The sequence below is a fragment of the Chiloscyllium plagiosum genome, unplaced genomic scaffold (assembly GCF_037043375.1).
Source record: "Chiloscyllium plagiosum isolate Xiang-an unplaced genomic scaffold, Cpla_swu_hap1 HiC_scaffold_25, whole genome shotgun sequence".
Taxonomy (NCBI): domain Eukaryota; kingdom Metazoa; phylum Chordata; class Chondrichthyes; order Orectolobiformes; family Hemiscylliidae; genus Chiloscyllium; species Chiloscyllium plagiosum.
Window position 1 is genome coordinate 53626901 of NW_028270163.1, and position 25774 is coordinate 53652674.

The window sequence follows — 25774 nt, forward strand, 5'->3', positions numbered from 1 at the left end:
TGTTAACAGGTGTTGCTAGACCTGCTGAAGGGTTGTTAGTTCAGTAAATATTCAACAGCAGTCCGTCTATCTGCTGATTTACACTCCACAGACCGACAGCAATTGTAGTCAACTACAAAGACAGAAATTGTTGAGAAACTCAGCAAGGACAATAGCCCCAGTGTATTCAGCCTCTCCCTGTAGCTCAAACCCTCCAACCCCAGTAACATCTTTGCAAATATTTTCTGCATCCTCTCAGGTTTCACAACATCCTTCCTATAGCGATGACATCAAAATTGCACGGAATATTCTAAAAGTGGCCTAACCAATGTCCTGTTCAGCCACAACATGACCTCCCAACTCCTATACTCAATGCTCTGTCCAATAAAGGAAAGCATACCAAACGCCTTCTTCACTATCCTAATGACATGTGACTCCACTTTTAAGGAGCTATGAACCTGCACTCCAAGGTCACATTGTTCAGCAACACTCCCCAGAACCTTACCATTAAGTGTATAAGTCCTGCTAAGATTTGCTTTCCCAAAATGCAGCACCTCGCATTTATCTGAATTAAACTCCATCTGCCACTTCTCAGCCCATTGGCCCATCTGATCAAGATCCCATTGTAATCTGAGGTAACCTTCTTCACTGTCCACTACACCTCCAATTTTGGTGTCATCTGCAAACTTACTAACCATACCTTCTGTGATCACATCGAAATCATTTATAGAAATGACGAACAGCAGTGGGCCCAGCATCGATCCTTGTGGCTCACTCTCCAATAGCAGGAATAATGCTACTATCCTGGGAAGGTCCAGACTGGAACTCGTTTAAGAACACAAAGGAATTAAGTTTCACAAATTTCACTTTCATTTTCTCTAAACGTGGTGGAGGACTGAGGGAGTGCAAAACTGTCAGAGAGTCAGTACTGAGGGAGTGCTGCACTGTCGGAGGGTCAGTACTGAGGGAGTGCCGTTCTGTTGGAGGGTCAGTGCTGAGGGAGTGCCTCACTGTCGGAGGGTCAGTGCTGAGGGAGTGCCACACTGTCAAAGGGTCAGTACTGAGGGAGTGCTGCACTGTCAGAGGGTCAGTGCTGAGGGAGTGCCGAACTGTAGGAGGGTCAGTACTGAGGGAGTGCCACACTGTCGGAGGATCAGTACTGAGGGAGTGCCGCACTGTCAGAGGGTCAGCACTGAGGGAGTTCCACACTGTTGGATGGTCAGCGCTGAGGGAGTGATGCACTGTCGGAGGGTCAGTACTGAAGGAGTGCCATGCTGTCGGAGGGTCAGTACTGAGGGAGTGCCGCACTGTCGGAGGGTTAGTACTGAGGGAGTGCCGTGCTGTTGGAGGGTCAGTGCTGAGGGAATACCGCACTGTGTGTGTGTGTGTGTGCGCGCGCGTGTGTGTGTATGTGTGTGTGTGAGAGTGAGTGTGTATCTGTGTGTGTGACTGAGTGAGTGAGTGAGTGTGAGTGAGTGAGAGAGTGTGAGTCTGTGTGAATGTGCATGTGTGTGTGAGTGGTGTGTATGTCTGTGTGTGTGTGACTGTGTGTGTGAGTGAGTGCGTGAATGAGTGTGAGCGTGAATGAGTGTGTGAGTGAATGAGTCTGTGAGTGAATGAGTGTGTCAGTGTGTGAGCCTGTGTGACTGTGAGTGAGTGTAAGTGAGTGTGTGTGAGTGGTGTGTATGTCTGTGTGTGAGTGAGAGTGTGTGAGAGTGTGTGAGTGGTGTGTATGTGTGTGTGTATGTGCCTGTCTGCCTGTGCGGGTGTGATTGAGTGAGTGTGTGAGTGTGAGTGAGTGTATGTGTGTGACTGTGTGTATGTATGTGTATGTGTGTGTATGTGTGTGTGAGTGAGTGTGTAGGTGTGTGAGTGAGTGTATGTGTGTGAGTGTGTATGTGTGTGTGAGTGAGTGCGAGTGCGTGTGCGAGTGAGTGTGTGGGTGTGTGAGTGAGTGAGTGTGTGGGTATGTGTGTGAGTGAGTGAGTGAATGTGTGGGTGTGTGAGTGTGAGTGAGTGTCTGGGTGTGTGAGTGAGTGAGTGTGTGGGTGTGTGAGAGTGAGTGAGTGTGTGGGTGTGTGAGTGAGTGTGTGTTGGTGTGTGAGTGAGTGTGTGTGTTGGTGTGTGAGTGAGTGAGTGTGTGGGTGTGGGTGTGTGAGTGATTGTGAGTGAGTGTGTTTGTGGATGTTTGGGTGTGTGTGTGTGTGAGTGAGGGTGAGTGAGTGAGTGTGTGGGTGTGAGAGTGAGTGTGTATCTGTGTGTGTGACTGAGTGAGTGAGTGTGAGTGAGTGAGAGAGTGTGAGTCTGTGAGAGTGTGAGTGTGTGAGAGTGAGTGAGTGTGTGTGTGAATGTGCATGTGTGTGTGAGTGGTGTGTATGTCTGTGTGTGAGTGTGACTGTGTGTGTGTGAGTGCGTGAATGAGTGTGAGCGTGAATGAGTGTGTGAGTGAATGAGTCTGTGAGTGAATGAGTGTGTCAGTGTGTGAGCCTGTGTGACTGTGAGTGAGTGTAAGTGTGTGAGTGTGAGTGTGTGTGAGTGTGTGTGAGTGGTGTGTATGTCTGTGTGTGAGTGAGAGTGTGTAAGAGTGTGTGAGTGGTGTGTATGTGCCTGTCTGCCTGTGTGTGGGTGTGATTGAGTGAGTGAGTGTGTGAGTGTGAGTGAGTGTATGTGTGTGAGTGTGTGTGTATGTATGTGTATGTGTGTGTGAGTGAGTGTCTGGGTGTGTGAGTGAGTGAGTGTGTGGGTGTGTGAGAGTGAGTGAGTGTGTGGGTGTGTGAGTGAGTGTGTGTTGGTGTGTGAGTGAGTGTGTGTGTTGGTGTGTGAGTGAGTGAGTGTGTGGGTGTGGGTGTGTGAGTGATTGTGAGTGAGTGTGTTTGTGGATGTTTGGGTGTGTGTGTGTGTGAGTGAGGGTGAGTGAGTGAGTGTGTGGGTGTGAGAGTGAGTGTGTATCTGTGTGTGTGACTGAGTGAGTGAGTGTGAGTGAGTGAGAGAGTGTGAGTCTGTGAGAGTGTGAGTGTGTGAGAGTGAGTGAGTGTGTGTGTGAATGTGCATGTGTGTGTGAGTGGTGTGTATGTCTGTGTGTGAGTGTGACTGTGTGTGTGTGAGTGCGTGAATGAGTGTGAGCGTGAATGAGTGTGTGAGTGAATGAGTCTGTGAGTGAATGAGTGTGTCAGTGTGTGAGCCTGTGTGACTGTGAGTGAGTGTAAGTGTGTGAGTGTGAGTGTGTGTGAGTGTGTGTGAGTGGTGTGTATGTCTGTGTGTGAGTGAGAGTGTGTAAGAGTGTGTGAGTGGTGTGTATGTGCCTGTCTGCCTGTGTGTGGGTGTGATTGAGTGAGTGAGTGTGTGAGTGTGAGTGAGTGTATGTGTGTGAGTGTGTGTGTATGTATGTGTATGTGTGTGTGAGTGAGTGTGTAGGTGTGTGAGTGAGTGTTTGTGTGTGACTGTGTATGTGTGTGTGAGTGAGTGCGAGTGCGTGTGCGAGTGAGTGTGTGGGTGTGTGAGTGAGTGTGTGGGTATGTGTGTGTGAGTGAGTGAATGTGTGGGTGTGCGAGTGTGAGTGAGTGTGTGAGTGGGTGTGTGAGTGTGAGTGAGTGAGTGTGTGGGTGTGTGAGTGAGTGAGTGTGTGGGTGTGTGAGAGTGAGTGAGTGTGTGGGTGTGTGAGTGAGTGTGTGTGTTGGTGTGTGAGTGAGTGTGTGTGTTGGTGTGTGAGTGAGTGAGTGTGTGGGTGTGGGTGTGGGTGTGTGAGTGATTGTGAGTGAGTGTGTTTGTGGATGTGTGGGGGTGTGTGTGTGTGTGTGTGAGTGAGTGTGAGTGAGTGAGTGTGTGGGTGTGTGAGTGAGTGTGTTTGTGTGTGAGTGTGTGTCGGGGAGGTGGGCAGGGTCCTCCATGTCACTCCGGCCTGTGGTTTGTGCTGTGCAGGGTTGCTGCAGTCACCAAGTTCGGAGAGACCTTTAAACAGAAAGAAACACTGATGCTGCTGAACCTTTCACGAGGAAGTTGTGGAGAAACGGCACAAATTGCAGTTGGCAAACAGCCAAATTTTCCAGAGCTTTCCAAGCGTCTCCCATGTTGGTGTGTCACTGCCTTCACTCCAGTGGAAGCAGAGGTCTGCACCATCACCATGGTAACCCATCATTAGCAAGGAGCATCACATTGATCGAGCTGCTTAACAATGTGAAATCCTGATTGAAATACCTCTCGCTTTGTGAGCGCTCCTGCGATTGCCAGGTTAGTTCCTCAGTAAAAAGAAAGAACTTTCTCTGCAGCCCCTTTTATAACATTGGGAAGCTCAAAACTACTTTCCAGACAATTAAAGTTGTTTTGTTTTGTAAATTAATGTTGTTTTGTTGCACAGTCCCTGTCGGGTTCAGGGAACAACGCAGACAGGTTTTGTACGGGAAGATCTCAGAGACAGCAATGGGAATTCTCACAGACAGCAATGGGAATTCTGACCAGACAGAGCAGGAATGTTTGTTTTATATTGAGGAACTATCCAGGGGAACCACACATCCCTCAGTGAGTGTTCCAATCAGGATTGTGTGCTGATAGCTGAGGGATAAATACGACTCATGGTAACGGGGGCTGGCTCCCTACTTGTCCTCCAAAATACAGTCATGGGATCTTTAACATCCAGCTGTGGGATGGGTGGTGGGCCTCAGTTTAACGTCATGGTCCATAAGACTGTGCCTCTGATAAGGCAGCACACCCCAGGACGGACACGGGGAGTTGGTGACCAGAATAAGATGGAAATTTTCCACCAACCTCCTCAGGCGTGTTATAACACAGTTCTGGTGCACTGCCTCCTGCCTCAGAGGTAGGGACATTACAGCGCACCACAGAATACCTATGGTCAGGACAGCATTGATATTTCCTAACCAACCTGTTCAGAGGTGTCACAAAACACCTTCGGAGCAGCTGGGACTTGAACCCAGGCCTCCTGGCTCAGAGGTCCAGACACTATTGCCACACCACATTTGCTGGAATGTTTCTCTCCAGTCCCTGAACTACACTCCCCTTTTAGGTAAAAACAATGACTGCAGATGCTGGAAACCAGATTTTGGATCAGTGATGCTGGAAGAGCACAGCAGTTCAGGCAGCATCCAAGGAGCTTCGAAATCGACATTTCGGGCAAAAGCCCTTCATCAGGAATAAAGGCAGAGAGCCTGAAGTGTGGAGAGATAAGCTAGAGGAGGGTGGGGGTGGGGAGAAAGTACATAGGTGAGGGGGGAGAGGATGAAGGTGATAGGTCAGGGAGGAGGGTGGAGTGGATAGGTGGAAAAGAAGATAGGCAGGTAGGACAAGTCATGGGGACAGTGCTGAGCTGGAAGTTTGGAACTAGGGTGAGGTGGGGGAAGGGGAAATGAGGAAACTGTTGAAGTCCACATTGACGCCCTGGGGTTGAAGTGTTCCGAGGTGGAAGATGAGGCGTTCTTCCTCCAGGTGTCTTGTGGTGAGGGAGCAGCGGTGAAGGAGGCCCAGGACCTCCATGTCCTTGGCAGAGTGGGAGGGGGAGTTGAAATGTTGGGCCAAAGGGCAGTGTGGTTGATTGGTGCGGGTGTCCCTGAGATGTTCCCTAAAGCGCTCTGCTAGGAGGCGCCCAGTCTCCCCAATGTAGAGGAGACCGCATCGGGAGCAATGGATACAATAAATGATATTAGTGGATGTGCAGGTAAAACTTTGATGGCTGTGGAAGGCTCCTTTAGGGCCTTGGATGGAGGTGAGAGAGGAGGTGTGGGCACAGGTTTTTCAGTTCTTGCGGTGGCAGGGGAAGGTGCCAGGTTGGGAGGGTGGGTTGTAGGGGACCTGACCAGGTAGTCACGGAGGGAAAGGTCTGTGCAGAAGGCGGAAAGGGGTGGGGAGGGAAATATATCCCTGGTGGTGGGGTCCGTTTGGAGGTGGCGGAAATGTCGGCGGATGGTTTGGTTTATGCGAAGGTTGGTAGGGTGGAAGGTGAGCATCAGGGGCGTTCTGTCTTTGTTACGGTTGGAGGGGTGGGGGCTGAGGGCGGAGGTGCGGGATGTGGACAAGATGCGTTGGAGGGCATCTTTAACCACGTGGGAAGGGAAATTGCGGTCTCTAAAGAAGGAGGCCATCTGGTGTGTTCTGTGGTGGAACTGGTCCTCCTGGGTGCAGATATGGCGGAGGTGGAGGAATTGGGAATATGGGATGGCATTTTTGCAAGAGGTAGGGTGGGAAGAGGTGTAATCCAGGTAGCTGTGGGAGTTGGTGGGTTTGTAAAAAATGTCAGTGTCAAGTCGGTCGTCATTAATGGAGATGGAGGGGTCCAGGAAGGGGAGGGAGGTGTCAGAGATGGTCCAGGTAAATTTAAGGTCAGAGTGGAACATGTTGGTGAAGTTGATGAATTGCTCAACCTCCTCGCGGGAGCATGAGGTGGCGCCAATGCAGTCATCAATGTAGCGGAGGAAGAGGTGGGGAGTGGTGTCGGTGTAATTATGGAAGATTGACTGTTCTACGTAGCCAACAAAGAGACAGGCATAGCTGGGGCCCATACGTGTGCCTATGGCTACCCCTTTGGTCTGGAGGAAGTGGGACGATTCAAAGGAGAAATTGTTAAGGGCGAGGACCAGTTTGGCCAGACGAATAAGAGTGTCAGTGGAAGAGTACTGTTGGGGACGTCGGGAGAGGAAAAAACGGAGGGCTTGGAGGCTCTGGTCATGGCGGATGGAGGTGTAGAGGGATTGGATAGCCATGGTGAAGATGAGGCGTTGGGGGCCGGGGAAACGGAAATCTTGGAGGAGGTGGAGGGCGTGGGTGGTGTCTTGAACGTATGTGGGGAGTTCCTGGACTAGGGCGGATAGGACACTGTCAAGGTAGGTAGAGATGATTTCAGTGGGGAAGGAGCATGCTGAGACAATGGGTCAGCCAGGGTGGTCAGGCTTGTGGATCTTGGGAAGGAGGTAGAACCGGGCAGTGCGAGGTTCCCGGACTATGAGGATGGGAGATCTCCTGAGGTGATGAGGTTCTGTATGGTCTGGGAGATGATGGTTTGGTGATGGTGGGTGGGGTCATGGTCGAGGGGGCGGTAGGAAGAGGTGTCCTCGAGTTGGCATTTGGCTTCAGCGGTGTAGAGGTCAGTGCGCCAGACTACCACTGTGCCCCCTTTATCTGCTGGCTTGATGGTGAGGTTGGGATTGGACCAGAGGGATTGGAGGGCTACGCGTTGTGAGGGTGAGAGGTTGGAGTGGGGGAGGGGGGTAGACAGGTTGAGGCGGTTAATGTCCTGGCGGCAGTTGGAAATGAAGAGGTCGAGGGCAGGTAATAGGCCAGCGCGGGGTGTCCAGGTGGATGCAGTGTGTTGGAGGTGGGCGAAGGGGTCCTCGGAAGGTGGGCGGGAATCCTGATTGTGAAAGTAAGCTCGGAGACGGAGGCGGCGGAAGAAGTGTTCGACGTCACGGTGTGTATTAAATTCATTGATGCATGGATGAAGGGGGATACTCCCCTTCTGCCAAATTGATTGTCTCCACCAATCCAGGCCACACAGGCAATTCAGGTGAAGGAACAGCAGGGAGCTCTCTCGCTGATAATCTCCAATCAGCCCCTTTCTCTTCTGATAGCCCCTCACGGTGGGGAGGACGCCGGTAATGGCAGTAACTTACACAAGAACGCCTGAAGGTGAGGAGGCTGCAGTGCTGCAGAGAGAGGGCCCAGGGATTTGGTTCATGGAGAGTCGCTCCCTCCGACACCATCACCCACCCTCCTCCCCACCAGCAGTGGGCACATTGCAAAGTTTTTACACCTCTGTCTGTCACACACTCCTTGGACACAGAAGGCCTGACCCTCATACTCAGAGGGTGGTATTCTTATGTACTGTGCCTAGATTAGAATGGTGCTGGAAAAGCACAGCAGTTCAGGCAGCATCTGAGGAGCAGTAAAATCGACGTTTCGGGCAAAAGCCCTTCATCAGGAATACAGGCAGAGAGCCTGAAGGGTGTAGAGATAAATGAGAGGAGGGTGGGGGTGGGGAGAAAGTAGCATAGAGTACAATAGGTGAGTGGGGGAGGAGATGAAGATGATAGGTCAGGGGGGGGGGGGGTAGAGTGGATAGATGGAAAAGAAGATAGGCAGGTAGGACAAGTCATGGGACAGTGCTGAGCTGGAAGTTTGGAACTGGGGTGAGGTGGGGGAAGGGATATGTACTGTGCCGCAGGTCAGACCCACACTGACCAATCACCTCATTATTACTCGTGGCTCCTGTTTTCAACAGCAATTCTGCACAGAAGCAAAGAGAGGCTTCTGAATGATACCAGGTACTACATGAATGCAATTTATTCCTGATGTTAAAAGACGTCTTTAGAAATAACTGAACCTTTTCATGTGTGAAATCATGGGGAGCTGTCTGTCCTCTCAAACAGACATTGAAGTGCCTTGTATGCCGTTTGGAAAAGAACAGTCTGTCCTTCCCTGTGGCTGGGCCATTATACAACTTGCAAACAACATCTTTAAAAGCAGGGCACCTTGTCATCAGCAGAATGCAGTTTCTGGGATCTTGCTGTGTACACACTGGCTGCTGTGTTTCCTGTTGTTGTGAATCGCAACCCATTCTACCCCAAGGTAGCAAACAGCACCAGATAAATGCGGGTTTACCCATGTTTGTGTGTGTCATTGGCTTGTATGATTACTTCTGCACTATACTGACCCCATGACAATAATATCAGTTGCTGTGTGGTTCTTTTGTACAATTCTTATCTGTGAGACATGGGCATCATCAGTTTTTATTGCCTGTCCCCAGTTGCTCTTGAGAAGGTGGGCGGTGAGTTGGAGTGAACCTGTTGCAGTTCAAGAAGGCAGCTTGATGGTGGTATCCCTCCCTCTGAGCTCGGAAACTGGGGTTCAAGTCCCACCTGCTCCAGAGGTATGTAAGATAACATCTCTGAACAGACCCGTACATAGCGAGGGCATGTAATAGAGTCAGAGTCATAGAGATGTGCAGCACGGAAACAGACCCTTCGATCCAACTCCTCGATGCTGACCAGATATCCTAACCTAATCTAGTCTCATTTGCCAGCATTTAGCCCATATCCCTCTAAACCATTCTATTCACATAGCTATCCAAATGCCTTTTAAATGCTGTAATTTTACCAGCCTTCACCACTTCCTCATTCCATACACGCACCACCCTCTGTGTGAAAAATGTCCCTTTTGTATCTTTCCCCTCTCACCCTAAACCTATGCCCTCCAGCTCTGGACTCCCTCACCCCAGGGAAAAGCTGTCTGTTTATCCTATCCATGTCCCTCATGATTTTATAAATCTCTATAAAATAATAAAAATCTGAGGTGAGCCCCTGACTGGTCCATCGTCAGAAACTGGAAGAATGGTAGGAAAGTAACACCGAGCTGAAAGATCAGCTCAGATCAGATTAAATGACAGAAGAGGCTGCACAATTCCTTTGGATGGCTTTGCTTCCAATGTCTTATATTACAGTTCATATTGTTACAAAAACCTCAATGCTGACTCAGCCTAGAGGAATCAGGATTAACCAGGTACGTCCATCACAGACGATAGGCAGGTGAGTTGAAATCCATCTCAGTGGAGTTGAAATGCCCATCATCCATATTGAATGGCGGCGTGGACTCGATGGGCCGAATGGCCTTACTTCCACTCCTATGTCTTATGGACTTATGGTCTTGCCAAGTTGAAAGGACTCCGATATATTTCCAGGAAGCCAACTAGTGAGGATAGAACCGGTGCCAGTCTGTACAAGTCTATTCTCGTGTTTATTTATAAAGTTACTCATTATAAACATGCATCAGCTAGTTCAATAACTACAGTCACAGCTTCAAGCGAATCCCTCGTTAAAATGTCCACATTCCCTTCAGTAGGTACACAAGGACAGACACCCAGCACCTCAACGCCAACCCCCCCGTCAACCCCCAAACCCAGTATCCGGGGGACAGATTCATCCCATCTTGGAAAAGCAGGATGGGTGGGCGGGGGAGGGGAATCAGGGGAGGTTCTGTGGAAGCCACAATACAGTGAAAATCATCAACAACAAGATCTTATCGCTGAGAACAGTCCAATTCCAAAGATCAATAATGTTTGTGTGCACAGGATGTATTATATACGGTACAAACGGATGGCTGGTGGAGCTACCATTCTGTTTCCATGGTTCCAGCCCATTATAAATGAGGACAGTAACACACAGTTGTGAACCTGTCAAATCCAGGCAGCCATCGACAGGAATGTGGTAAGCCTGCCTTCGGAACGCTTATCCTCACGGCACTGTTTGACACAGACCACTGGGGTTGATGCAACATGACACCACTCTGTTCCTCTGGTGTTTGGGGCTGTTTCACACAAAATGGCAACTGTCCCTGTTGGTACCGCAACTGTAGGGGGCGCTCTCACTGCCCCTACAGTCGCAATGCATCTGACACCACAGTGAGAATCATAGAGTCATAGAGATGTACAGCATGGAAACAGACTCTTCGGTCCAACCCGTCCATGCCGACCAGGTATCCCAACCCAATCTAGTCCCACCTGCCAGCATCCAGCCCATATCCCTCCAAACCCTTCCTATTCATATGCCTTTTAAATGCTGTAATTGTGGTAGAAACTACTTTGAATGCTATGTGATTGTGAAAGGAACTATACAAATGCAATCTTTCTCTCTCCTTTCTCCCTCTCCTGTCTCTCTCTCTCTCTCCCCACTCTCTGTCTTCCACTCTCCCCCCCACGCTCTCCCTCAATGCGCTCTTTACTCCCTCTCTCTCCCTGCACTCCCTCCCTGCTCTCCCTCCCAGCTCTCCCTCCCAGCACTCCCTCCCAGCACTCCCTCCCAGCACTCCCTCCCAGCACTCCTTCCCTGCCTGCTCTCCCTCCTTTTAAATGTTGCAATTGCACCAGCCTCCACCATTTCCTCTGACAATTCATTCCATACACGTACCACCGTCTGTGTGAAAAAGTTGCCCCATAGGTCTCTTTTATATCTTTCCCCTCTCACCCTAAACCTATGCCCTCTAGTTCTGGACTCCTCCACCCCAGGGAAAAGACTTTGCCTATTTACCCTATCCATGCTCCTCATAATCTTCTAAACCTCTATAAGGTCACCCCTCAGCCTCCGACGCTCCAGGGAAAATAACCTCAGCCTGTTCAGCCTCTCCCTATAGCTCAAATCCTCCAACCTTAGCAACATCCTTGTAAATCTTCTCCAAACCCTTTCAAGTTTCACAACATCTTTCCGATAGGAAGGAGACCAGAATTGCACACAATATTCCAACAGTGGCCTAACCAATGTCCTGTACAGCCGCAACATGACCTCCCAACTCCTGTACTCAATACTCTGACCAATAAAGGAAAGCATAACAAACACCTTCTTCACTATCCTATCTGCCTGCGACTCCATTTTCAAGGAGCTATGAACCTGCACTCCAAGGTCTCTTTGTTCAGCAACACTCCCTAGGACCTTACCATTAAGTGTATAAGTCCTGCTAAGATTTGCTTTCCCAAAATGCAGCACCTCGCATTTATCCGAATTAAACTCCATCTGCCACTTCTCAGCCCATTGGCCCATCTGGTCAAGATCCTGTTGTAATCTGAGGTAACTCTCTTCGCTATCCACTACATTTCCAATTTTGGTGTCATCTGCAAACTTACTAACTGTACCTCTTATGCTCACATCCAAATCATTTATGTAAATGACAAAAAGTAGAGGACACAGCACCGATCCTTGTGGCACTCCACTGGTCACAGGCCTCCAGTCTGAAAAACAACCCTCCACCACCGCCCTCTGTCTTCTACCCTTGAGCCAGTTCTGTATCCAAATGGCTAGTTCTCCCTGTATTCTATGAGCAGCCCGGTGGTCAGCACTGCTGCCTCACAGCGCCAGAGACCTGGGTTCAATTCCCGCCTCAGGCGACTGACTGTGTGGAGTTTGCACATTCTCCCCGTGTCTGCGTGGGTTTCCTCTGGGTGCTCCGGTTTCCTCCCACAGTCTAAAGATGTGCAGGTTAGGTGAATTAGCCATATTAAATTGCCCATAGTGTTAGGCGAAGGAGTAAATGTAGTGGTATGGGTGGGTTGCGCTTTGGCGGGCCGGTGTGGACTTGTTGGGCTGAAGGGCCTGTTTCCACACTGTAAGTAATCTAATCTAATCTAACCTTACTAATCAGTCTCCCATGGGGAAACTTGTCGAACTCCTTAATGAAGTCTATATAGATCACATCTACTGCTCTGCCCTCATCAATCCTCTTTGTTACTTCTTCAAAAAACTCAATCAAGTTTGTGAAACATGATTTCCCATGCACAAAGCCATGTTGACTATCGCTAATCAGTCCTTGCCTTTCCAAATACATCCTGTCCCTCAGGATTCCCTCCAACAACTTGCCCACCACCGATGTCAGGCTCACTGGTCTGTAGCTCCCTGGCTTGTCCTTACCACCCTTCTTAAGCAGTGGCACCACAAGAGCTGCCTGTATCAAAGGGCATGGCTGCCTGTCACAGTTAGCAATTCAAAGTTATTTTAACAAGTGCAGCGCCAATGAACAGTCTTTTTTATCAAATGTTTCTCTGACATGCAGGGCCATGAATGTTGTGGGTTAAGGATTGCAGGTTTCAGGGAATACAGATGCTAAAATGCCAATTGAGAATCTTGGGATTGTCATTCCCTCTCATTCCTCTCTGAATCCTTGGCCTTCTCACCCACTCCAACCTCCCAGTGAGGCAGTGTCTGAGGGTGGGGGTGGAATCACTCCGGCCTCCCAGTGAGGCAGTGTCCAAGGGTGGGGGTGGGATCACTCCAACCTCCCAGTGAGGCAGTGTCCGAGGGTGGGGGTGGAATCACTCCGGCCTCTCAGTGAGGCAGTGTCCGAGGGTGGGGGTGGGATCACTCCAACCTCCCAGTGAGGCAGTGTCCGAGGGTGGGGGTGGAATCACTCCGGCCTCCCAGTGAGGCAGTGTCCGAGGGTGGGGGTGGAATCATTCCGGCCTCCCAGTGAGGCAGTGTCCGAGGGTGGGGGTGGAATCACTCCGGCCTCTCAGTGAGGCAGTGTCTGAGGGTGGGGGTGTGATCACTCCAACCTCTCAGTGAGGCAGTGTCCGAGGGTGGGGGTGGAATCACTCCGGCCTCTCAGTGAGGCAGTGTCCGAGGGTGGGGGTGGGGTCATTCCGGCCTCTCAGTGAGGCAGTGTCTGAGGGTGGGGGTGTGATCACTCCGGCCTCTCAGTGAGGCAGTGTCCGAGGGTGGGTGTGGAATCACTCCCGCCTCTCAGTGAGGCAGTGTCTGAGGGTAGGGGTGGGATCACTCCAACCTCCCAGTGAGGCAGTGTCCGAGGGTGGGTGTGGAATCACTCCGGTCACCCAGTGAGGCAGTGTCCGAGGGTGTGGGTGGGATCACTCGGCCTCCCAGTGAGGCAGTGTCCGAGGGTGGGTGTGGTGTCACTCCGGCCTCCCAGTGAGGCAGTGTCCGAGGGTGGGGTTGGAGTTACTCTGACCTCCCAGTGAGGCAGTGTCCGAGGGTGTGGGTGGGGTCAATCTGTCCTCCAAGTGATGCAGTGTCCGAGGGTGGGGGTGAGGTCACTGGATGCTCAGTGAGGCAGTGTCATGTGGGGACGGGGGATTACTGGAGTCTCAGTGACGCTGTGTCCAGGGGCGAGGGGGGTTTGGTTTGGTTGGGGCAATGAGGAGCAAGTGGGTGCCGAGCATTCAACAGACAGTCAGAGTGGTGTCAGCAGCACTGCTGTGATATTTGCCACCCAGTAATTCACCGGTTCCAGTTACAATGCAACACTAAACTAGGCCGAAAGCCTGCTTTGTAGTTAACCCTTCAACTCCTTCCACACATCAAGCTGTACTTATATAATATCTTTAACATAAAATATTGAAAGGCATTTCAAAGGAACGATCACCAAGTACAATTTAATAGTTGAGCCAAATTAGGAGCTGATGTCTAACTGGTGCTGCAGTAGCAATCCCGGGCTAATGCTCTAGGTTCAAATCCCGTCGTGAAAGACAGCAATACTTTTTAATTAAAAGAAATCTGGAGTAAAGAGCAGATCTAATGTCCAGCATGTAACCATCATTGGTTGTTGTTTAAAATCCAGATGGTTCATGAACGCCCTTTGGGAGGGAAATCTGTCTCCTGACCCGGTCTGGCCCACATATGAGTTCAGACCAACAACAATGTGGTTGGCTGTTAATGATTAGGAATGGAAAATAAGTGCCCACATTCTATGAAAGCATATGCAGAACATATTAGGTCAAAGGAGTGTCTCTTGAATTGAAGGAAGAGATATTTCCAGGGATTGACACAATGGTGCAGCATAGAAAGGCAGGGCAGGATAAGCAAGCTCCAAAGTACAAACAGGTTATTAATATATTAGTGTTTGGAAAGAAAATTCAATACAATTAAGGGTTGTGCAATGGGCAATAACTGCTCAGTCAACTTGCGAAATTTCTTCAACAACAATTACCGGTGACAGACCTGTATCCACAGTGATTCACACACAGTTAACTATAGCCAAACACTCTCCCCAGTTTTAGGATGACACTGTGGCCAACTTCATGGTTCAACTGGAAGCAGTGTATGAAGACCTCTCCCACCAATCATTCAGACACACTGAAAAATTGACCTCAGTGGAAAGTGTAGATGGTCCTCAGGCAGCTATCCAGGTGTCTATGAGTCTGGATTTGAGAATTCATCTCTTGAATTCCACTGTGAGTATCATCTCACAGAACAATCATAAAAAAGAAATTCTAGGGCTCTTTTTGACAGTTTTCATCTCCAGTTAGATAATCCAAGGGGGAAATATTATTTTACTGGGTGGGTCTGTTGGAGAGCTGAGGTGATGAAACAACATTGCCAGAATTATTAACCCTACATATACCACACTGTTGCCATACAGCATGGTGCTAGTGGGACTCTGTTCGTAGTAATGAGCCACTTCAATCACAGTCTGACCATAGAGAGAGAGAGAGACAATCACCAGCAACAATGCTAACATGAAGCCACAGAGACAATACAAGTTATCCTTTGTTCCAATTATTCCAAAAGAACAATAATTTGCATTCATGCAAACAAAATTTACCTAGGAAAAATTTAACATGGAAATGCCCAAGTTCACAGAAACATTATCAAATAAAATCTGATGCTGCACCACATTGGGAGGCATTGATTCAATTTAGTCAGTGGGGTTGATTTAAAGGAGTGCTTTAACAGGAAGGTGAAGGGAATGCCAGAATTAAAGGCTGAGGTACAGCTGTCAGAGCCAGAGGATGAAAATCCCAACTGGATCAGAGGCCCCAGGACTGCAGGAAGTCAGAGATCGGAAGGCAATAAGGCTGCATGGAGGTGATAGAGACATGGAGCGGACAGAGGAGAGGAATAGGCCGGGCCATGGGAAGGACTTGAAAAGATGTGGAAGCATGTTAAAGACTGGTTACCTTGGAAACTGTCTTCAGCATTCCCTGTCAAATGCTCAGCAGCAGCTTCTCTGAACAGCGAACAGTGCTGGGAGGAGGGAGGCTGTGAGCATGAATGGAAGCATTTTGGAACAGAAAGCTCTCCGAATTCGCTCCCAAAATACCTGTCCCTCTTCTGATTCACAGCCCGAAAGAGATCTGACCAACACTTACACAGGTTCAAAGCCAGTTCTGAAGGCATCACTTATTTTCAGTTCTAAAGAAGACTGAGTTTGGATGTGAAATGTCAACTCTGTTTCTCTGTCTTCAGATGCTGCCAGATCTGCTCAGTTGCTCCAGCTATTTCCAGTTAAATTTCTGGATTCCAGCATCTGCAGTGTTTTAGTTTCATGACCACTACTTTTCAATTCCAATCACACATTATCAAGACAGATTATTTTTAAATGATGTCAAAATATTACAAAGCAAAGATGGGAAACTGTAGACATAGAGAGGATGTTTCCTCATGTGGAGTAATCCAGAACAAGAGGTCATTGATTTAATCTACTGCTCCTTATCTTAAAACAAAGATGAGGACTTCCCTCAAAGAATCATGAATGTCTGGAATTCACTATCCAGGAATAAGGTGGATGTGAATTTAAGGAGGGGACAGATAGATATTGCAGAAATATTGGGTTGAAGGGTTCTGGGGAGCGGGTAGGGAAGTGGAGTTGAGGCTGAGATGAGATCAGCCATGATCATATTAAATGGGGCAGCAGGGCTGAGGGGTTGAATGGCCAACTCCTAAAACTAATGTTTCCTCAAACTCGAAAAACCCTTCCACAATCAAGGTCCACAAATGAACAGTCAATTTGGATACAATAGGAATTTAGTACAGAATCGTACCTTAGGCAAGAGTTAGAATGGGGAGGAATTTTTGATCCTGTTCTGTGTTTTTACCATTCTACACAGGCCTCCCTTCTCAAGTCCAGCAAATATCAAAGAAATGCTGGAATTAACCTTCCTGTATCCTAAACTGACCAAGTGCCTGTCAGAAGGAGCAAGAATTGGAAACACAGGGTATGAATTTTAAATGACTGCATAATTTTATACCATACACAAAATAACAAGGTAAAGGAACAGAATTAGGCTGTTTGGCCCATCAAGTATGTCTCACCATTCGATTATAGCTGATATATTTCTCCTGTCTTCTCTGGTAACCTCTGATCCTTGTACTATTCAAAAACTATCTATCTCTGTCTTAAATACACGCAATGACTTGACTTCCACAACCCTCTGTGGCAATGAGTTCCACAGATTCCCCACCCTCTAGCTGAAGAAATTCCTCTTCATCTCAGATCTCGAGTATTTTCTTCACCCTGAGGCTGTGCCCTTGGGTGCAAGTCTCTCCTGCTAGCGGAAACACCTTATGCACATCCACTCTATCTAGCCCTCTCAGTATGTTGTAAGTTTCAATCAGATCCCCCTCATCCTTCTAAACTCCATCGAGTACAGACCCAGAATCCTCAATCACTCCTCATATGACAAACCCTTCATCACCGGGATCACTCTTATGAATCTTCTCTGGAGCCTCTCCAAGGCCAGCATATCCTTTCTTAGATACAGGCCCAAAACTGTTCACAATTTTCCAAATGCCGTCTGACCAGAGCTTTAAGACAGTCTTAGCAGTACATCTCTGGTCTTGCATTCTAGCCTTCTTGAAATGATTGCAAACATTGCATTTGCCTTCCTAACTGCCAACTGAGCATATATGTAAACTTAAGAGAATTCTGAATCAAGACTTCAAAGTCCGTTTGTACTTCAGATTTCTGTCGAGAGTGTGGTGCTGGAAAAGCACAGCAGGTCAGGCAACATCCAAGTAGCAGGAGAATCAGTGTTTCAGGCATAGCTTGATGAAGGGCTTATGCCCGAAATGTCGATTCTCCTGCTCCTCAGATGCTGCCTGACCTGCTGTGCTTTTCCAGCACCACACTCTCGACTCTGATCTCCAGCATTTGCAGTCCTCACTTCCTCCTCCTTCAGATTTCTGAAGACTTTTGCCATTTAGAAAATAGTCTTCATTTTTATTCTTCCTACTAAATGGCATAACCTCACACCTTCCCACATTATATTCCATTTGACTATTCTCCCGACCTGTCCAAGTCCTTCTGCAGTCTCCCCACTTCTTCAATATTATGTGTCCCTTCACCTACCTTTGTGCCATTTGCAAACTGAGCAATTATGCCTCAGTTCCTAATATTCACTAATGAATATTAGTGATACTATCAGGTCTCTAATGTATAGTATGAATAGTCCCAATACTGACATCACTAGTCACTGGCTGCCATCCTGAGAATGACCTCTTTATCATGACTGTCTGCCTTCTGCCAGTCCTCTATCCATTGCAGGCGATGGTAGGTTAGCCAGCGGAAATGCAGGGTTACAGGGATGGAGTAGAGCCCTACTTTCCTGAAGGGCTCCAGCCTGAAACTTCAATTCTCCTGCTCCTTGGATGCTGCTTTACCTGCTGTGCTTTTCCAGTAACACACTCTCAACTCTGATCTCCAGCATCTGCAGACCTCTCTGTCTCCAATCCTCTATCCATGCCAGTACCTTGCCCCTAACATCTTCTTTCACAGCCTCCTATGTGGCACCTTCTCAAATGCCTTTTTGAAATCCAGATAGATCACTTCCACTGGCTCTCCTTAAGTTCCTTACGTATATGACTTCATCATTCCCATTAAGTAACTAATGACCACGGTTCATCGCGCTCAGCACCTTTGGGTAATTATGAGCAGCTCTTTCTGGCTCAGTACAAGAATCTTGAATAACAACCTGACATGTATCTGTATCAAGGTACTCTTTAAGGAAGGTATTAAAGAAAGAGAGAGAAAGATTGTAGAATCAACATAGAATTCTTATGGCGTGGAAGCAGGACATTCGGCCCATAGAGTCCACACTGACCCTCCAAAGAGCATCCCACTCAGACACACATCTCTACCCCATCCCTGTAATCCTGCATATCCCATGGCTAACCCATCCTAACCTGCACATCACTGGACACTATGGACAATCAGGCATGGCCAATCCACCTAACCTGCACAACCTCTGGATTGTGGGAGGAAACCAGAGTGTCCTGAGGAAACCCACGCAGACACAGGGAGAATGTGCAAACTCCACACAGACAGTCACCCGAGGGTGGAATCGAACCCGGATCCCTGGCTCTGTGAGGCAGCAGTGTTAACTATTGAGCCACCGTGTGTGCAACACAGAAGTTTAGGAACAAAATTTCAGACTTTGAGACTGTGTTAATGTCTGGTCAATCACATTGTTAAAATTTAGTAATGCCTTTATTAAGTTCAAGAGAAATAGTTGGTGGCCATTAATTATCCAAACAGAAACAGGGAACAGCTGTAGGTGTAGCTGTAGTAGGTGTAGGGTGAGAGAAAGAAGACTGAGCATGTCAATAAACTCTCTTCAAAAACAAAAGATATACGTGATTTGAATTCTAACTCACTAACTGGCTAGGAATCTAATAACATTAAGGACCTTATGAATCTAACAATTAGGTGTACCACTTAGCTATATTCACAATATTGACATTACAAATCCTGCTTGCTTCCAACTTCTGATTCCTCCTCCCCTAGTGATAATAACAACATTGCACCTTCCCGACCCACAAGTGTGTTGTTAGCAAATAAGGCTCTGAATAAAAACATAATCACTTTATTTCATACACACACGTCTGTGGTTAGGTGAAGGTAGCAACTGTATTCAAATGCTAAGCTTGACCTTAAAACAGTCTGAATCATAGATGAGCTAGCAACACTGGCATTGTATAATTGCACTTTTTACCAGAGTGAATCTACAAGGCTACCGTGTGAAAGGAATTGCATCAGGTGGCAATGCAGTACAATTTAATCACTTCGGCAGAAGGCCTTTACTGTCGTGCAAATGCTCGACTCGAACCTTGTTGCTTTGTAACCTTCCTTCAGCACAATGGTTTAATTGGCCAATGTGATGACAGGCACGTAGACTGTAGCTTCAGGTGGTAAACAAAGGGACAGTCTACACCTTCAGGGGAGGAATACTGACAGCTACAGTTCTGGCAATTCCCCTAAGACCTGGTTATTAGATTTCAGTTTGCAAATACTGCTTGTTAAATGAAAACCTTTACTGTACAACTGCAGTGCTGTATGAATATAGTACAACATGTCACTGTACAGGATTTCTTCCAGACCAGTTATTTTGAATTCATTTGACGCAGCACTGTATTACTGTGGAACCCATGTTCTACTGAAATAATAAAACCTGACATCAGCGAAATAAGCTACTACATTGACAAAGTCAAGTCAGAGATGGAAAATAAACACAGAGTGACCCAATATCATCAGTGACTCTACAGTGACTGAGGATATCTGAAATTCAATCCATGGTCTGAGCTGATCCAACTAAGCCCGGGGAGCTAACACTACGGGTGCTGTAGTGGGACTCGGGGTTAATGAGAATGGGACTTGGGGTTAATGGGAATAGTACAGAACATGGAAAAAAGAAAATAAGTTTCTACTCGATAGTTTTTGCAATCAACTGCTCATTCATATAGCACCTTTAACTAGGTAATAATTGTTTCCAACCTCATTCTCTAAAACGCCAAGCCAGAGCAATAAGATTGCAGCTGTACCCAGTCCACATGCTCTGTATTTTCTGAAAATGGTCCCATTACCTGTGCAGTGTACAGCCTAATGTCTCCAGTCCTAACACAATTCACTAATAATGACATGTTGTTTGCAATACTCTCACCACTTTCTACCATCTCTTTCTAAACGTTCACCATCACGCTTGTACATACAGGCTAAAAATGATTAAATCAGATTTACTTACAGAGTCGTGAGTTCATGGAATGCCCTGCCAGTAGCAGTGGTAGACTCTCCCTCTTTATGGGCATTTAAACGGGCATTAGATAGGCATATGGAGGATAGTGGGCTAGTGTAGGTTAGGTGGGCTTGGATCGGCGCAACATCGAGGGCCAAAGGGCCTGTACTGCGCTGTATTTTTCTATGTTCTATGTTCTATAAGTAAACAGATGACAAATGTCATAGCAAGATGGGAAATCAGTGTATTACCTACAATATGTTAGAATCAGCCCAGACAATTGGGTGCATACAGCAGAATGCTTCATTACACACTTCAGAACAGAGATTGGAATATCACTGCTTGCTTAATTTTCCATTCCTTTTACTGCTCGCCCGGGAATATCTCCTATTGCTCTCTATGTTATTAAATGTGGGAATTATTTGCATAATTTTTAATTTTATTTGTTGTGAGTGTGGATTTCTAGTTTGAGAGTTTTAACCAGTAAGTTTCTTATTTTTAAAAAAGGTTTTGAGGCCAGGCTTTGGAGTGAATAAGTTTTGGAGAATGCTAATGGATTCCTGTTTATTTAGAAAGTTTTGTAACTGAGCAAGGCAAATAATTGGGCCTCAAGGGTTGTCAAACACTCCTGGAACTTGTCTTTTTTAAGCTTAAGGGAGACTTTCTGCTTCACGTTTGATTTGAGTGGGTCATTCCTGTGAAATCCTTAGAATAGGATGGCTGTGTAGACGAGTGTCCCTCAGAAGGGAAGGATGTTTAATAAACGAGATGTGCTTCGAGAGAGAGGTTAGTGTTCATCCCAGACCAGAATTGTTGGCATACCATGCCTGAACAGGTCATTTCAAGCCGACTATACTGAAGGTCAGCTGTACGATCATTCCAAGCTGAAACATTACATGCTGAAGTGCTAGATACAGGGAGTCTGGTATGAGTGTGATCCAAGGATGCTCTAGGTACTGTACCAGAGGTGTGTTTCAGGTTCTATACAAATGCTGTTTTTTACTTTTCAAGTTGGCAGGCAGGTATTTAAGAGATAGTCTAACCTCTATTTAAGATTTAATTTTAAAATAACATATATAATTTTATAAAATTGAGACAAATTTATTGTAGTATAAATACCTTCTCGACAGTCAGGAATATATTGGAACAACATTGTTCTTGGGACATGGTGAAATTTTTCATGGATGAGCTACCTTCCTGAACAGATAATAACTCTCAGAAAAAGTGAGGACTGCAGATGCTGGAGATCAGAGTCAAAAAGTGTGGTGCTGGAAAAGCACAGCCGGTCAGGCTGCATCCGAGAGCAGGAGAATCAACATATTGAGCATAAGCTCTTCATCAGGAATGTGCTCCTGTGAATATTCCTGATGAAGTGGAGGAGCTGGTGTTGGATTGGGGTGGACAAAGTTAAAAATCACACAACATCAGGTTATAGTCCAACAGGTTTATTTGGAAGCACTAGCTTTCGGAGCGCTGCTCCTTCGTGAGGTAACTATGGAGCAGGATCATGAGACACAGAATTTATAGCAAAAGATTACAGTGGCATGCAGCTGAAATGATATATTGAACAAACCTAGATTGCTGTTAAGTCTTTCATCCTTTAGAATAGGTTGCAGGTTTCTGTTCATTAATAAGGAAATCCCAGAACTTCATTTAAGTCACATTCTCGAGACAACTTAAGGTTTTATAATAAAGGTGACATCTCAGTTTAGACATGCAATAAAGGTGTGAGGTTAGAGTCTGTCTGTATCCAAATCTTGAGGCAGACTGGTTTTATTTCCAAAGTGGAATTTACAAAATATTACTTGGATTGACTGCCTGCCTTGACGGCCTGCAGGATGTGTGCTTTTTGAGCAAAATAGAATGTATGTGTGTGTGTGCATGGGAGAGAGAGAGAGAGAAAGGGTGTGTGTGAGTGCTTGTTTGGTAAAGTGTGTGTGTGATGGAGTCTGAGCCTGTGAGAGGGTGTGCATGGGTGTGAGAGTGGTGTGTGTGTATGAGAGAGGGTCTACATGAGTGTGTGAGTATGTGTATATATGTGCTTGTGTGTGAATGTGTGTGTAGTGTAGTGAGACACGAACCCAGGGGCCTGGTTGAGGCCATCTCCATTGGTACTGAATCTGGCTACCAGCCTCTGCCCGTTGTTGCATATTCCTGATGAAGAGCTTATGCTCGAAACATCGACTCTCCTGATGCCTGGCTGTGCGTTTCCAGTTTCTCACTTTTTTTTACTTGTTAATGGGATGAAGTTGTTGCCTGCTGGGCCAGCATCTATTACCCATCCCTAATTGCCCAGAGGGCAGTTAAGAGTCACCACATTGCTGTGGGTCTGGAGTCACATGTAGGTCAGACCAGGTGAGGACATTGATTCATGGTCATCATTTGACGATTAATACCAAATTTTTGTTGAATTACAGATTCCACAGTCCGGGATTTGAATCTGGGTCCCCAAAACATGACGTGGCTCTCTGGATTAACAGCCGAGTGATAATACCATTAGGTCATCGCCTCCACCTCAGATAATAACTCTGCCTGGAAATGAGTTGGTGCTAGGATGGTTTTAGCAGCTTTGGAAGATCAGTATTAAAGTGTCTGCTCTTCGAGGTAAAAGAAAATCATAGAATCAATTACACTGACGCAGCCCCCTCCTCCTTCCTCCCATTCCATCTCCACCTCTGTCACACCACCCCATCCCAGCTCCCCCTATCACTGCCCCATCTCAGCTCCCCCCCCCATCACTGCCCCATCCCAGCTCCCCCCTAATCACTGCCCCATCCCAGCTCCCCCCTATCACTGCCCCATCCCAGCTCCCCCTGTCACTGCCCCATCTCAGCTCCCCCCTATCACTGCCCCATCCCAGCTCCCCCCTATCACTGCCCCATCCCAGCTCCCCCCTATCAATGCCCCATCCCAGCTCCCCCCTATCAATGCCCCATCCCAGCTCCCCCCTATCACTGCCCCATCCCAGCTCCCCCTATCACTGCCCCATCCCAGCTCCCCCCTATCACTGCCCCATCCCAGCTCCCCCCTATCTTTGCCCCATCCCAGCTCCCCCCTATCACTGCCCCATCCCAGCACTCCCCTATCTTTGCCCCATCCCAGCTCCCCCTGTCACTGCCCCATCTCAGCTCCCCCCTATCACTGCCCCATCTCAGCTCCCCCCTAACACTGCCCCATCCCAGCTCCCCCCTATCACTGCCCCATCCCAGCTCCCCCCTATCATTGAGGAGAAAGTGAGGTCTGCAGATGCTGGAGATCAGAGCTGAAAATGTGTTGCTGGAAAAGCGCTGCAGGTCAGGCAGCATCCAGGGAACAGGAGAATCGACGTTTCGGCATAAGCCCTTCTTCAGGAATGCCCTTCTTCAGGCATTCCTGAACGTTGATTCTCCTGTTCCCTGGATGCTGCCTGACCTGCAGCGCTTTTCCAGCAACACATTTTCAGCCCCCCTATCATTGCCCCATCCAGCTCCCCCTGTCACTGACCCATCTCAGCTCCCCCTGTCACTGCCCCATCCCAGCTCCCCCCATCACTGCCCCATCCCAGCTCCCCCCATCACTGCCCCAAACCACCTCCCCCCTATCACTGCCCCATCCCAGCTCCCCCGTCACTGCCCCATCTCAACTCTCCCTTTCACCGCCCCATCCCAGCTCCCCCATCACTGCCCCATCCCAGCTCTCCCCGTCACTGCCCCATCCCAGCTCCCCCCGTCACCGCCTCATCCCAGCTCCCCCTGTCACTGCCCCATCCCAGCTCCCCCTGTCACTTCCCCCTGCTCCCCCTATCACTGCCCATTCCCAGCTCCTGCTGTCACTGCCCCCTGCTCCCATTGACACTGTCCCCAGCTCCCAGTGTTGGTGGAAATGACAGTGAAAGTGGTAGTGGAGGAGGTGGGGGTGGAGGTGGAGGTGGAGGAGGTGGGGGTGGAGGTGGAGGAGGTCGAGGTGGATGAGGTGAAGGTGGATATGGAAGTGGAGGAGGTGGTGGTGGAGGAGGTGGAGGTGTAGGAGGTAGAGGTGGAGATGGAGGACGTGGTAGAGAGCTGCGACTCTCTAAAGTGCTAAAGTAGTTGAACCAAGGACATGGAGAGTCACGTCAGGAGGTCATCTCCCCAGCTCTGAGAAGGGCTATCATAGGGAGCAGTAGCAGATGAATGGACTCAATGGTGGGAGTGAAACACCCAAACTGACGCAAGCAGAGGAACGAAGGAAGAAGAAACTGGACAAAACAGCTGAGACTCTTAGCAACACGGCACTGACTGCAAACTCTCATCAACAATGTTCCACTAACGCACGTTTAAACCACCTCCAACAGCTTTGACAGAGAAACTTTCCAACAAAAAGGCAACAGAATACATTCCGGTGGCTTTGCCAGTGATGGCATTAATTTTTCATCTCCCATCCTGGAAATAAAGGGTTATTCGCACCAACACAGGGTCAGTAATCTATTTGAGAAAGCAATCAGCACACCACCAGGAGCTGTTAGTTAAAGCCTGGACTTACATCAGTATCTGGTCCTTTATCTGCTCCGGGGCAGGAGAAGGTAACAAACTCGTGACACCTCTTGTGAACCACAAAACAGCAAACTGCATGAGAGAGAAAGGAAAAAACAGAGGGAGAAAACTGTTAAAACTAGTCTCCACAAGCAGGAGAACAAGCAACATCAAAACAAACACTGACACACACTCAGACACAGACTGAAGGGAGATGGGATTGGACTTGACTGCAGTGCAGATTCACCCAACCTCCTTCCAGCAGCCTCCTGTCAGAGCTCACTCACAGGCGGGCACTGGGGAGAGAGAGGCCTGTTCCGGGGGGAACGAGACGGCCAACACAAGTCAGTGCTACAGAGTGAGGCAGACAGAATGGCAGGAATTTTTACTGTGCAGTGTGGTTATGGTTTGGATTTCTTCCCTGATCTCTCATTTCCTCCTCGCCCCGTTAGCAATACCTTTTGCCTTGGACCAACCCCCCCCCTCCTCCCTTCTTTCATTAAATGTCTCCCATCTTTCACCCCAAGACAGACCTTTCTTTTCATTGTTACCTCTCCAACAACCTGCAGTTCTGATGAAAGGTCAGCAGCTTAAAATGTGAACTGTATCTCGTTCCGCAGATACTGCCTGACTTACTGAATATTGCCAATATTTCTGTTTTTATTTCTCAAGTAAAAAGTCTCTCGAAAGTGCTGGTCACTGTTGAAATGGAGATCCAGCTCATGGGTTTCCCAGTTTTCCAATATTTAAACTGAAGCTGAAAAACCCATAGCCTCTTGATTGATATTAGTTGTGGGCCATTATTCATTGGGGTTTATTCATTTGGCATGCATGTTCACCCACAAACACACACTCACTCACTGACTCAGAAACAAACACAGTGACACACAGACTCTTACACACAGTTATAATCTGTTTACAAAAGCAAGTCGTCTCTTTCTCACACATACAATTTTATTAAAAATACGCATCTTTATTGTTTGTCAAGAAGTACAGTTTATGGGCAATGTTCTGTTTAACATGTCTTTTCTAAGACTTTGACCAGGTTGTGTATCTCCTGGCTGCAGAACCTCTCTTT

At 47.9% G+C, this 25774-nt stretch overlaps 1 protein-coding gene and 1 long non-coding RNA gene across 5 annotated transcripts in view; one reads left to right on the plus strand and one right to left on the minus strand.

Annotated features, from left to right (window-relative positions):
• The window catches only part of prkcaa (protein kinase C, alpha, a), a 446457-nt gene that overhangs the window by 270686 nt on the left and 149997 nt on the right, over positions 1–25774 (minus strand). For all 4 annotated transcript variants that reach the window (XM_043715075.2, XM_043715073.2, XM_088000739.1 and 1 more), the window contains exon 3: positions 24707–24789. In XM_043715075.2, coding sequence (XP_043571010.2) covers positions 24707–24789 — 83 coding nt within the window. The remainder of the gene's footprint in view (positions 1–24706; positions 24790–25774) is intronic.
• LOC148145340 (uncharacterized) lies at positions 8793–22784 on the plus strand. The gene is made up of 3 exons (XR_015761438.1): positions 8793–8851; positions 16307–16414; positions 22624–22784. It is a non-coding gene; the product is annotated as an uncharacterized LOC148145340 (long non-coding RNA).